We start from the raw sequence: 14969 nt of genomic DNA, 5'->3' as shown, positions 1-14969 counted from the left end.
GAGCACTGGGGGCAAGAGCTGGAGATCAAAGCGAGAGATCAATGGCAGAGAACGACCCAGTCGCTGTGCAGAAATGAGTACTCTGTCCTCCATTGAGCCAGTAGGCACAGGATGACAGGAGAAGCCTCTCAATTGCTCTACCCCTGGGGCAGGTAATTGCAGAGCCCCAAAGCACACTGTGGGCATTAAAATCACCACAAATAATGAAAGGCTGGGGGAGCTGTGTAAGAGGGTCGGTGAGGGCCGCTTCATCAAGTGAATAATGTGGGGGCAAGTAAAGCAAACATACAGTCAATGGATGACGCACGTGCACGGACACAGCGACAGCCTGTAAAGTCATCGTAAGTGAGAGAGGCGAGGAGGGGTAGTCCGTCCTGACGAAAATACCTAAGCCTCCTCTAGCTCTCTCTACGCGCAGGTCGTCCTTTATGTGGAGTGTATAGCCTCGTATCTCAGGGGAGTATGATGGATGGAAATAAGTCTCCTGGAGACAGAGACACGGTGGTCTACCCTGCGATAGTAGACAAAGTTCCTCCACTTGGTATGGGGCTAGTTCGGAATGCCCCAGTGGCCAACCGAAGCCCTTCATGGTGCACAACGTCCAACATATTAAAGTAAGAAGGCCTCGCAGACCCATACACTGTGCACCCATAATCGAGCCGAGATCGCACAAACGCCCTGTAAAACTGGAGCAGACAAGTCCTGTCAGCTCCCCATGTACTGTGGCTAAGACATTTTAAAATACTTAAAGCTTGAAGCGACCGCCGTTTCAGGTCTTTAAGATGGGGTAACCACGTGAGCCTCGAGTCAAAAATGAGCCCCAGAAATCTCACCGTGTCTTTAAAAGTAAGAATAGTGTCGCTCATGCTCAACTCAGGAAAGGTTAAAATCGAACGAGAACGGTTAAAAAGAACACATACAGACTTCTCGGTGGAAAACTTAAAACCACTCTTCTGCGCCCAGTCATCCAAACGCCTAATCGTAAGTTGCAACTGACGAGTTGTTGTTGCAAGGCTTGAAGAAGAGCAAAACAAAGAGAAATCATCCACAAACTAAGAACACTGGACAGGACTTTTCACTATGGACGTAATGCTATTAATAGCAATGGCAAAGAGAGTCACACTTAAAATGGCTCTGAGCACTATGGGACTCAACTGCTGTGGTCATAAGTCCCCTAGAACTTAGAACTACTTAAACCTAACTAACCTAAGAACAGCACACAACACCCAGCCATCACGAGGCAGAGAAAATCCCTGACCCCGCCGGGAATCGAACCCGGGAACCCGGGCGTGGGAAGCGAGAACGCTACCGCAAGACCACGAGATGCGAGCAGTCACACTTAAAACGCTACCCTGAGGGACACCGTTCTCCTGCTCAAAGCGATCAGACAGGACGTCACCAATTCGGTATCTAAAATATCGTGGCGAGAGGAAAGACTGAATAAAAAGAGGAAGACAACCACGAAAACCCCATTCGTGAAGCTGCTCCAGGATGAGACGCCTCCAAGTGGTATCATAGGCCTTCTCGATGTCGAAAAATACACCTAGAAGGTGATGACGGCGTAGGAAAGCTTGTTGTATTGCCGCCTCCAGGAGGGCAAGGTTATCGAAGGTGGAACGACCTCCTGAACCCACACTGAAAGCGACTAAGGAGTTGCCGGGATTCTAACATCCAGACAAGGCGGCGGTTGACCATCCGCTCCAAGGTCTTCCCTATGCAACTAGTGAGGGCAACACTACGGTAGTTACTTGGGTTCGTGCGGTCTTTCCCAGGTTTTAAAAGAGGGATTAAAACTGCCTCACGCCACGCGTCAGGAAAGTGACCCGACGCCCAAATGGCATTAAAAAGTGCGAGGAGGATTTCTCTGTTGCGCATTGTGAGGTGCCATAGCATACTGTAATGGATCCTGTCGTGACCAGGGGATGTGTCACGAGCTCCAGACAATGCAGAATCCAGCTCCCACATAGAAAATGGGCAGTTGTAAATTTCATGAGAAGTGGACTGGAAGTCCAGGCTACATCTCTCAGCAACGGCTCTATGGCGCTGGAAACCTGGATCCTGACTGGTTGTTGCAGTAACTGTGGCAAAATACGCTGCCATAGTCCGGGCAATGTCTCGCGGATCCGTGTGGAGAGTGCCGTTATCCATTACAGCAGCTATGGGGCACCTCCCTCCTCTGCCAGAAATTCTCCTGATGGTCTCCCACACAATGGAACTGTTGGTGGAACGATTAATGGTGTTCAGGAACTGTTGCCATGACCTCTTCTTGCTCTCATGAATAATGCGGCGACATCTTGCCCTCGCCACCCGAAAGGCTGCAAGATTCTCAGCAGTCGGCCGACACTTGAACCGATGCAGAGCTGCACGCCTCGTCCTGATTGCAGAGCGGCATTCGGCACTCCACCAAGGCACAGGTGGCCTCTTCCGGTGGCCTGTGGACTGTGGAATGGATGCTGCAGCGGCGTGGTGGACCGTTTTGGTAATATGATCCACCCACACCTCAACAGTCGCACAGTGTTCGAATTGGGCCAACTGGCTATAAAGTGTCCAGTCAGCTCCACTGACCACCCATCGTGGTGGTCTCTGTTCGGGGCCCAGGCCATCTGGCAGGTGAATCCAGATTGGGAAATGATCACTGCCGTGTAAGTCAGCGACCACTTCCCAGTGAGCACTGGGGGCAAGAGCTGGAGATCAAAGCGAGAGATCAATGGCAGAGAACGACCCAGTCGCTGTGCAGAAATGAGTACTCTGTCCTCCATTGAGCAAGTAGGCACAGGATGACAGGAGAAGCCTCTCAATTGCTCTACCCCTGGGGCAGGTAATTGCAGAGCCCCAAAGCACATTGTGGGCATTAAAATCACCACAAATAATGAAAGGCTGGGGGAGCTGTGTAAGAAGGTCGGTGAGGGCCGCTTCATCAAGTGAATAATGTGGGGGCAAGTAAAGCAAACGTACAGTCAATGGATGACGCACGTGCACGGACACAGCGACGGCCTGTAAAGTCATCGTAAGTGAGAGAGGCGAGGAGGGGTAGTCCGTCCTGACGAAAATACCTACGCCTCCTCTAGCTCTCTCTCCGCGCAGGTCGTCCTTTATGTGGAGTGTATAGCCTCGTATCTCAGGAGAGTATGATGGATGGAAATAAGTCTCCTGGAGACAGAGACACGGTGGTCTACCCTGCGATAGTAGACAAAGTTCCTCCACATGCGTCCTGAACCCTTGCAAGTTCCACTGAAGTATGGGAGCCATCCATGATGGGGGTAGCACCTTCATCCTGTCTCTCCGACGGGGCGGGGAGACTGCAGCAGATGGAGGGGCAGGCGTGGGGCGAGATGATTTCCCCACACATACATCGGATTCCATCAACTCAGGGGAAGAGTCAGATGAAGCCTCACAGAAAACAACATCTGCATGGTCAGACGGTTTACTACGGGATTTGACCCGCTGGTGCTGCTGTATGGGAGCTTTCTGCGATTTGGTGGGCTTTGGGGAGCTGATGTTGGAGTGGTAATGGCTGTACTGGGCTTCGGAACATCCTCAGCTGTTGGAGGCGTCAGGGTCTGGCCCAGGTTCGCCACTGTACATTTGTCTGCCATTCGAATAGGGGCTACTGGCTCTGAAACACTGGCTGCGTTGCAATTGCACTGACAGCTGCATGTATTAGTGGCAACACTCACCACCTCTGTCTGCATTGAGGCATCGGCTTTTGGAGTAGGCTTCTGAACCAGGGAGGCAAAAGATGTAGCAAATGTGGGAGGTTGCATCGACTTAAAGATCTTCTTGGCCTCACCATAGGGGATACGCTTAGTTGTTTTTATTTCCTGGACTTTGCGTTCCTCTAAAAATATTCGGCAGTCCCTACTCCAAACAGAGTGGTTCCCAGAGCAATTGATACATTTGGCTGGAGAGGAGCAACCAACTCCTTCATGAGCAGCTTTACCACAGTTGCCACAAGTCGCGTCGCCTTTGCATCCTAAGGTGGTATGCCCAAAACGCTGGCATTTGAAACAGCGAATTGGGGTCGGGAAATAAGGCCTCACACTAAGGCGAAGAAAGCCAGCTTTCACATGTTCAGGAAGTTTCGTGCTACTGAAGGTTAGAATAAAGGAGTCGGATTTGACAAGATTGCCATCAACCCTCCTCATGGTATGTTGAACATCAACGATACCTGCCGGAGCCCACTCACGTTGCAGTTCTTCCTTGGGAATGTCAACTAGATCCCGGCACGTCACAACACCTTTGCTGTAGTTCAAGGTGCTGTGCAGTTCAGTGTCTATGGCATACTCTCCAAGGCATTGAGCAGACTGAAGTTTAGTCGCTTACTGGGAAGTGGAAGTTTCCACTAGCAAGGTCCCATTACGTAAGCGCTTCACCGATTTTAAGGAGCCACTGATTCCCTCCAATCCCTTTTGTATATAGAAGGGCGAAACCTTCTCGAAACCACCCTCCTTCCGTTTCACAATGAGAAACACATTCGAATTACCAGAATGCATTCTGTTACCTAAGACTGGACTTGTCAAAGAAGTGCCGGAGTCAGGGGGACTGATTGCACGAGCCCTCTTAAGAGACTGGGTGTGAGAACCTTCCAGCGGCCCACCCTTTCCGCTGGGAGGAAGAAAAGAGGATTTCGAAGGATCCATCTCGGTCCCACGAGCATCTAGGGAACTACAAGTCCACCTAGACAGAGCCCCGCGTGCCTAGGTAAGCCTTATACAACTGAGGTGCGGCGGGTTCCCCAGAGGTTGCCCGCTAACGACTGTTCCACCTCAACAGCCATGCATCTCATCAGCGCACAGCACACCTTGAGATTGAGGGGTTGTTTATAGAGGTTTATTCCATCCTCGCGATCCGGGCGGTCAAGCCAAGATCCCCACTCCCTGAGACACACAACATTCCACCGCCGCGCCGCACGGTGGTCGTTGAAGTATGCCCAGAGCTTACGGTGACAGAGGACTGGCGGCGCTTACCAGTCCCCAGCTCAGGAACCCCGGGGTCGCCAAGCCCGTACTCAGCAAATGAATGCTGAGCCCCTGGGGGCGACTATCTACAGTGTGAGTCAGGAGCAAAGGTACTTGCTTTGTGGGGAGATAATATTGGTAAATCTGAACAGAAAACTTCAAATGAACATACGCCTTTTCTTAAGCTTGCCCGACGTACAGTTGTTTGAAAATCACAGGTCTCAATCGCATGTCCTTCAACAGCACCCGCTTGAGAATACAAGCAAAGCGACATTAATCCTTGTTGATCCACTGGGGAACCGGGACAGCTGCCTATCAAAGAGTTACCAAGGAAAATCGCCAGACAGTGAACTTTTTTGAGGAGTTATTATATATAGAACAACAGTTTTAGCACCTCATTAATGCCATTTTCAGACCCCTATGCACTACATGTACAAACGATCAGATACATCGATACTTGTATAACTGGAGCTGTCAGTATCTGGATTCCGTTAATTCGTTTTTGGAGTGTTTACTTCAAAGTACGATATTGCTTCAAAGAACGATATTACACAGTCCAGATATTTATGCTCGAGTTATGCAAGTATCGATATATCTGATAATCTATATACAAGAAGTGCACAGGGGCTTGAAGATAGCATTAATGGGATGCCGAAACTGGTTGTCTAAATAAAATAACTTCTCAAAACATACGGCTCTTTAGCCGCGTGGGTTAGCCGAGCGGTCTAAGGCGCTGTAGTCATGGACTCTGCGGCTGATCCCGGCGGGGGTTCGAGTCCTCCCTCGAGCATGGGTGGGTGTGTTTGTCCTTAGGATAATTTAGGTTTAGTAGTGTGTAAGCTTAGGGACTGATGACCTTAGCAGTTATGTCCCATAAGATTTCAGACAAATTTGAACATACGACTCTTTAACCATCTTCCTTGGCAAAAAAGCGACGCTAGGCTACCTAGTGCTGTCTTTAATGAGCGTAGGTAATTTTTCTAAAACGTCACTTTTTTCCTACATGCACGTTGTCTTAGCATACCTACTATGTTCAGCTGATTTGTACATCACTTGGACTGATGCTTCTCCAGTTACAGATATTTAGAGGAAAACAACGGGAAAGATATTCTTTATTACGAAGAATGTGTCGCTCGTATTTTACATGCCTGTGCTTCAGCAGACAGTGCGAATGAGCTCAGATCAGCAACATAGCAGCTATCTACACCAGCTCCAAAATGCATTGCAGTCGACGGTGGACTTTTTGTACATCTTTTGTTCGGAAATGTACACAATTAAACAAAACATGCTAATGTTTCATTTACTATCACTTGCATATTTTGTCCTATAGCTCATGTTTTTCATTAGTTCCCTCGGAAACTGTTAAGAACACTCTCGAAAACTGTTAAGAACACCCTCGGAAACGGTCAAGAACAGGACATGTGTTCATATGACGTTTTTCGCTCAGAATCACTCTTCCCACCGCCTTTCAGTGCATGTACCTTTATCCTGACTCACAGTGTATATAAACTCAAACCACGAGTCTTATTAACAAATCATGAAGCTTATTATCTTCGCTTGTATGATATTCCACTGATGGTCATTAAAATTACAGCACCATGTGGGCGGCGTGCAAAAAATGTCGTTATTTTCAGCACAACGGCACAAAGTACACAGGGTTAGCAGCATCTATGTTCTTTGTACATTGGAAGCTTACGCAGCATGTTTCTCAGTCATAAATCACAGTTGTTTAGGAGAAGATCAAATCGTTTCTCGTAGAAGAAAGAGAAACACGATACTGCAGCGCCTGTGCTGTTAAGAAGAACGATGCAATGTTCCTTCGGACATGTACATCGACTTTCAATTAAAATGTATTCTCCCGTATGGGACTTACATAATGTGCGCACGGGTACAGGTTGTGACGCAGGAACGAGGACATTTAGAAGTTTGGGTCGGGCCGTGATTCATGCACAGACAACCGAAGTGGTTAAGGCGAACGCTCACTGGGAGCGGGAAATCCGTGTTCGATTCCCCGTCCGCCACAAATTTTCATCTTCGTCGTTCTCTTATACAGCTTGTGGTTTTTCGTATTGGCAAGTGCGAATACATTTCTATGAGACAGAGAAACGTCTACCAGTACGATACGGATTTTGATAGCGGCACGATTGTGGGCTATCGAGTCAGCAGCTTATCCTCCCGCACTTTCTCCAGAGCTCGCTATGAATTGCCAACATACTGTCATGCTTCTGCTTGCTAGCCACTACAGTTGATGAACTCTGCCGTGGAATTGAACCAGCACGGAATGAGGTATCCATATTAGCCATCTCAGTTCAATTCAACCTGATGCCCAGCCATGCTACAGCCGTTTCAGCTACCAAACGTGGAAGCTGTGTGTATTTAATATCACACAACATGTAACCCTACATCGCCAAATTTAATAATGTATTCTTCCTACAGGACATTCACAATAAGTAAAAATTGGTTAGCTGCTATACAGAATGTCCCATTAATGTTGCAACAAATTGGAGGGGTTGTAGAGGGTATTTAGAGGAACAAATCGAGGATACGAACCCATGTCCACAAATGTCATCCAACGATGCTACAGTGTGTCTAACTTATAGGCGCAGGTGTCTTGCACTAGGCCACCCGTTTGGCGGCAAACGTGACTTTGTACTCTGATGGACTGTAGGCAGCACATCCCACAATGCTGTTCGCTACTCAGTGATCGCCAATGGAGAAGGTGGAGCTAGCTGCCGCGTAGAAAGGCCTTGCCTCCTATGAACGCGATGCTCCGTTGCCTTGGAGGATGACGGTTTCGAGCACAGGTATCCAGCGGCAGTTTATTTTTCTCATGAAACCGTCTAAAATTTCCAATGTTTCATCGGTATACAGGAGAAAAATTAGCGCGGTGGGAAACCCTGTGTTGGACACCCATTCACCAAAGCAAGGAAGCATCATATTCATAGGTGACAAGGCTGTTCTGCTTGGCAGCTCTGGTGATCGTGGCAATCATTGCGAGACCCTGCGAATACGGTCCGTCAGCGTACAAAGTCTGGTTTGCTGCCGAAGAGGTGCCCTAATGGAAGGCGCCAACGCCTGTAACTTCGACGCTCTGTAGCGTCGTTGGATTACGTTTCCAGACCTGCGTTCCTATCCTCAATTTGTTCCTCAAGACACTCTCTACAATCACTTGATGTTTGTCCCAACATTTATGGCACAGACTGTACATATTTATGTAGCATTTTAATGGCTATCAGTTCACATCAGGAGATCTATCACTTGCCCCATCATGTATTTATATTCATTGGAAGCAAATTTTGACTCATGACGACGGAAGAAGCTTCGAAACATATTGTAATATTTTTATGTTTTAGAGTAAAAGATATCGTTGTTAAAGCGTGGTGGTACAACATCAAGTAACAAACATCACGCACCAACAGAAAAAACTAAATGGGAACAACATTACACAAGACAATATACTCATATCAACCTAAATGTTTCATAATTATAACTTCAAGAAGCAGTCCTGTGAATATGTTGTCAACATTGCTATTAAATTCACGTGCGTATATATTTGTGTGACATCACTGAGTTCCGGGGAAGAGAGTCTATAGCTGCCGTGATTCTGAAATAAGACATGAGATTCTAACGGATTACTTTGAAGCAAAACTTGCTCCACAGTAAATTAGACTGTACATGAGTTATTTCCAGCCGACAGTTAATTGCTCAAAAAGGTTCAAATGGCCCTGAGCACTATGGGACTTAACATCTATGGTCATCAGTCCCCTAGAACTTAGAACTACTTAAACCTAACTAACCTAAGAACATCACACAACACCCAGTCATCACGAGGCAGAGAAAATGCCTGACCCCGCCGGGAATCGAACCCGGGAACCCGGGCGCGCGAAGCGAGAACGCTACCGCGCGACCACGAGCTGCGGACTACATTTAATTGCTGCTCCGTAAATTATGACAACTTGACTTCCTCTTTATTTAATATCGCAGTCTGCATGAATTATATGTATTTCAGATTCCATCACGATGTTCCCAAACTTCATTTAATAATGACAAAGCACAATACTCTTCAGTTATTCTACTTAATTCTATTGTCAGTGTTTTCTGGTACTCTCTACAATAAATCAGTTCAGGTGCAATAGACAGCGGACTGCTTGGTAAAACAACAAGAAGTGGGTTCACTAATCGTATCTCCATCTGCAGCCATAAAACGAATGTACTATACTTCTCAATCAAAATAACGTAAACTTATCGTAATATACACTTGGTTTTAGATAGAATTCGAGAAGAGAAGGAAGACGGTGCTCACAGAGCGTCATGTTCCAGCTGCCCTTGTTGGTCATGGGGTACTGCAGAACGTCGCCATCTATCTCGTACTCGCCGTCCAGGCTCTTCTCCGGGAAGAACTGCGAGTACACGATGCGGTTGTTGTCCAGGTCGCTCCTGAAAGTAAGAAGTACAGTCAGCAAAAATCGGAACGCGTCTGCTCTTTTCCAGATGGACGCAGACATCATAAAACAAGGCATTCAAGTGATTCACGAAATCTGAAAGAATGGCAACGAACTTCCCTTCATAACGTATTTCAAATTATCGACATCCACATCGTGTAAGTTCATTGATGGTAAGTAAAGGAATTTAAGAAATATGTCTGGGCCATTAATTCAGGAATAGTCGTTTCGATGTGTCGACAAGCGCCGGCACGAAGGTGAAGAACACAAGAGCAGAGAAGGCTGCGAGACGACGTCAGCCAATAGCCCGCTGACTAGGACCGCACCACGACAGGAACGGCCTCTACAAGGAGAGAATATAAGCACCGCTCCTGCCACCCTTGGCCGCACAATACTAGACCGGCACTACGAGAGCACTGCGATAGCAGTTATTAGCCATTGCTTGTATGGACATAGTATATAGAGAAAGACACTGAATGTTTGCATGTCGTCCAGCGCGTCCGACTCGTTCTTGTAATACCGAGTTAGGTATTGCCAGTCTGCTTTATTGTAATAAAAAGTATCAAAGTGATTTGCTTGAATCGTTGTATAGCATTCCGAGAACGCAGCATCGTTTAGGCACTCTGTACGAGACGAGTGGGCAGGACCCCACAATAGTTTTCTGCACTAACGCTTTCTTAGACGTTAGTTTTGGTTTTGTTACACACAGGCCTCGATTTCTACATTCTGATTAAGTTTACATATTTAAGCTATTAACATAGGCCGCAAACACTGCTACGACTTGTAGTTTATACTTTTCTTCCTCTAAATTAATGACCATTTACTGCTTTCTTTAACACTTAATATGGCTGTCGAAGGCGTTAAATGACGTAGACCAGTACCAAACATTTGTTTCTTCACTTTTCAGAAGTCACACACACACCTCCCTAATTCATGAGACATTTCACTTTTGTATTTTCACGCTCTTGTGCACATGTCTTTCCCATCACTGTACGTATCTAGCACTGACGTATGGATTCCTACTCATGTTAATATTGTATACTTTCGCTTTGGGAGCCATTCTTTGAGCATTACCCTCAAAAATGGTTCAAATGGCTCTGAGCACTATGGGACTCAACTGCTGTGGTCATAAGTCCCCTAGAACTTAGAACTACTTAAACCTAACTAACCTAAGAACAGCACACAACACCCAGCCATCACGAGGCAGAGAAAATCCCTGACCCCGCCGGGAATCGAACCCGGGAACCCGGGCGTGGGAAGCGAGAACGCTACCGCACGACCACGAGATGCGGGCCATTACCCTCGTACGACTCCTTACAAACGTCTGATTTTCTTTCTAAATTGTTTGTAAGTCAGAAGCTATCAAGAAACTAATGGTACTAGTACTTAATATTTAGTATTTTATCCACCCTCAGCAACTATATTTGTATGTAACGAAATAATAAGGAACCAGTAACCCGGTAGTTGTGGTCTTCACTCCAGAGACTGATTCGATGCAACTCTTCATGCTACTCTATCCTCTGCAAGCTTCTTCATCTCCAAGTAACTACTGTAACTCAATCTGCTTAGTGTATTCATCTCTTGGTCTTCCTCTACGGTTTTTTTCCCCTCCACGCTGCGCTCCAATACTAACTTGGTAATCCCTTGATGCCACGGAGCAGGGTGGCACAGTGGTTAGCACAGTCGACTCGCATTCGAGACGACGACGGTTCAAACCCGTCTCCGGTCATCATGACTTAGGCTTTCCGTGATTTCCCTAAATCGTTTTAGGCAAATGCTGGGACAGTTTTCTCGAAAGGGCACTGCCGATTTCCTTCCCAATCCTCTCCTAATCCGATCTTGTGCTCCGTCTCTAATGACCTCGTTGTCGACGGGACTCTAATCTCCTCCTCCTTCTCCTTGATGCCTCAAAACATGTCCTACCAACTGATCCCATCTTCTAGTCAAGTTGTGCCACAAATTCCTCCCCCCCCCCCCCCCCAATTCTATTCTTTTGTATCCCGCCTGCAAGGCGGCGCGTGGGTCTGCTCCTGTAAACGGAATTGGTAGGCCGAATGTGAGAAGTGAGTAGGAGCAGGTGAGGTAAGATTCTCAGTACAGCTTTTTACGTGAAAGTACATTTAATTATTAGTCAAAGAGATACGTAACTTTACACTGAAGAGCCCGTAGGTACGAAACCGTATTCCCGTCGTAAGTAGATACATATTCTCAATAGGAAGATGAGTTTGAAGCGATGTTTCCAGGCCGTCTGCTCTTGATGAAATGGGGAGAATCTGGAGCGGAGCTCGTAGAGCTCTCCCGCTCCGGCTAGAGTGCGCTCTCGTCGGTGTCTGTCGCAGTGCCAACCTAGCAGAGCGCACTTACGTTGTGGCATCGTAGGTATCGATACCAGATATTCAGTACCTCCTCATTAGTTACGTGATCTACCCATCTAATCTCCAGCATTCTTCTGTAACATACATTTCGAAAGGTTCTATTCTCTTGTTGTCTAAAGAAACTAAATTTCTTTCATGCAGATGGTTGGTTGTTATTTCGTTACATAGTACGTACTATGTCCATGACTTGGCAGTTTCTTGTGTTATCTGCCTTCTCACCTTTTTAGCCACTGCTAAATCTTCAGCCCTTACCTTCCTGCAAAACAAGAGTGTTGTGTGCCGTGAAACTGCTATCTCATCCGCTGGCTAGAAGGAAAAAAATCTGCCCAGAGTTCAGTCCACGGACTAATACGTACAGTCACGACACACTGTGGTGCAAAATCAGTTACCGTTTGACAGTTGGAGCGGCACCAGCGCTCCAAACGGTGAGAAAAAAAGCTGTCGCATGCATCGTAAGGATAATGTTCATTTTTAGGTATTTTGTATGTAATTAATGTAACAGTTGTTATTTTTCCGCATTCCATGCCTCAGTAAGTTACCAACAGCCATGATTTGTACTTAAACACATGTAAAAGCAGCTCAATCATATTGATTCAATGACAAAAGCTACAACTAATTCATGAAGAAATACTTTCGAATACGGCTATATTTCCATCTATCTCCGCTGGAAGCAACAGAATAAAAACACTTATTTTATATTTAGAAGTACATATTTCTTTTGTTTTCTGTTGTTATTATCATAGGCACTTTTCTTGCTAGTTAAAAATTTTATGAAGTCTAATGATTCGCCCATTCTTACACTTCACTCCACTTTACAATACACGAATATTTTTGTGAATGTAATTATCTTTCATTCAGAAACGAATGTGTTGAAAATTCTTGTCGTTTGTGGGTTACATTAGACGAATAATTTTGTGAATGTAATTATCTTTCATTCAGAAACGAATGTGTTGAAAATTCTTGTCGTTTGTGGCTCATATTTAGCAAGAATTCTAGATCTGATTTATTCTGTGTTGGGAACCATTATTATGGACTTTGACGATTTATCATCACATCTGTGTGGTTTTCCCTTGGGCTACAACTGTGGTAACTTATTAAATTATGTTGGTATTATATCCTATATAATTTTTCCTACGTTCCATATTCACTGATTTTAATCCACTTTGCTGGGTAGATATACGCATTTTTTCGACATGAGTGTCAGGTCTTCTGGTGTTTACTAGCAGTTTTTGTATTTAAGGAAAACCATATTACTCGGTAATATACAAGACAAACGTAAATAAACTGTTCTGTGGTGTACCTTTTCGTGTTTCCTGAGGTCTTTAGGAAACTAAAGAATGACAAATGTGATTATTACCGATTTTTCAGCCATTGCATACACTCCCTATTGTAAAAGCTGCTACAAATCAGTTTAATAGTTAGTATTAGCACTCATCTGATATTGTATTCAGATGTGTTGCTTGCTGGCCTCTAGGGGCGCTGCTATCGTTGTGAGTAACGAGACGGAGTGCCGCCATTGTTACGGTAGACGATGGTTCGGTCTGCCTGGTCTGAGTGCTCTGCTGCTTCTCATGGTGTCGTAAGTGATGGCTCGACGCCTCACAGGAATAGCAGTCACCTCATTATGCACGTTCGTCCAGAGTCATCAGCCTCTCTCGGATGAGAGACATTAACGTCGAAGTGACTGCAATAATCTTGTTACGAGAGGCGGTGAAGTGTATACTTCAACTGTTATCAACGTATGAATTGTCTCACACACAAACAATAGGAAAATTTATTCTTAACCAAATTAGTGTAGAGGTCTACAGAAAAGTTTAGTCCCTTTAACAGTCCATTTACGAGTTTTTCTGTAGCAAAGCAGCAAAGAAGATTAGAACTGAGCACCGCACTAACACATTGGTTATTAGATACACCAAAAGCTCAGCTGAACGACGCTGGAGCAAGAAATATGCTGAGATTGTTTTGAGGAAGTCTATCATAACATTCCCCTGAAGTGATTGTGGAGCACAGCTAAAATTTATATGAGGATATCAAGAGGCCGGTTTGGACCCCGTTACTTAGTGATGCTTTAGTGTTACAGAAAGTACCCTGCATTGTCGATACACATTTTTCACATGTATGTTTTCAAATATTCGACCAACGAATGCCTATGTGGCTCACATGAGGTGGAAGGTTTTTCGCGCGTCGACATTGGCTAGCATGCTGCCTCTGTGCGCCCTGCCGCAGTACGCAGTACTACCTGAACTTGGTGACGTTGGAGCGCGTCCAGCCCCGCTCGTAGACATTCCTGAGCCGCAGCTTGTAGCTGGCCCCGGGACCGCCGCGCTTCTGCACTACCTCTTTGGCGAAGAACGGGTCAAAGGGCAGCACTCCGTACTCGGGAATTCCTGCGGGAAACACAGAACGAGAATAACGCTATGCTACATATGAAACACATAAGAGGCCGGGTAGGAGAGCAACAAGGAAAGAAGTACGCGAAAACCAAAACCACAACACATTACCATGCCTGATAGGTTATGGGAAACACTTTGGCAATCAAAACAGCTTCCAGTCGTCTCCGGATGCATAAATACAAGTCCAGTATGAAACTTCCTGGCAGATTAAAACTGTGTGCCGGACCGAGATTCGAACTTGGGACCTTTGCCTTTCGCAGGCAAGTGCTCTACCACTTGTCCGCGAAAGGTAAAGGTCCCAGGTTCGAGTCTCGGTCCGGCATACAGTTTTAATCTGCCAGGAAGTTTCATATCAGCGCACAATCCGCTGCAGAGTGAAACTCTCATTCTGGAACCTCCCCCCAGGCTGTGGCTAAGCCATGTCTCCGCAATATCCTTTCTTTCAGGAGTGCTGGTTCTGCAAGGTACGCAGGAGAGCTTCTGTAAAGCTTGGAAGGGAGGAGACGAGGTACCTGGCAGCAGTAAAGCTGTGAGGATGGGGCGTGAATCGTGTTTGGATAGCTCAGTTGGTAGAGCAATTGCACGAAAGGTCAAGGTCCCCAGTTCGAGTCTCGGTCAGGCGCACAGTTTTAATCTGAAAGGAAGTTTCATATCAGCGCACACTCCGCAGCGGAGTGAAGATCTCATTCAAATCCAGTATGTTTTCATGGGAATCTCAAACCATTCTTCCCGCAAAATAGGTGCAAGTTCAGGTAACAGTAATAGAGGTGGACGGTGAACACGTACCGTTCTCTGCTAAGT

General features: G+C 46.1%; 1 protein-coding gene across 1 annotated transcript in view; it reads right to left on the bottom strand.

Moving 5' to 3' along the window:
• LOC126234612 (uncharacterized) overlaps nucleotides 1-14969 on the bottom strand; it is an 88532-nt gene that overhangs the window by 29849 nt on the left and 43714 nt on the right. The window contains exons 3-4 of the mRNA XM_049943337.1: nucleotides 14015-14162; nucleotides 9262-9395 (exon numbers count right to left, since the gene is read on the bottom strand). Coding sequence (XP_049799294.1) covers nucleotides 9262-9395; nucleotides 14015-14162 — 282 coding nt within the window. The remainder of the gene's footprint in view (nucleotides 1-9261; nucleotides 9396-14014; nucleotides 14163-14969) is intronic.

This window comes from Schistocerca nitens, chromosome 2 (assembly GCF_023898315.1).
Source record: "Schistocerca nitens isolate TAMUIC-IGC-003100 chromosome 2, iqSchNite1.1, whole genome shotgun sequence".
Taxonomy (NCBI): Eukaryota; Metazoa; Arthropoda; class Insecta; order Orthoptera; family Acrididae; genus Schistocerca; species Schistocerca nitens.
Note: the sequence above shows the minus strand (reverse complement) of the source record. Positions and strands in the feature narration are given on the sequence as shown.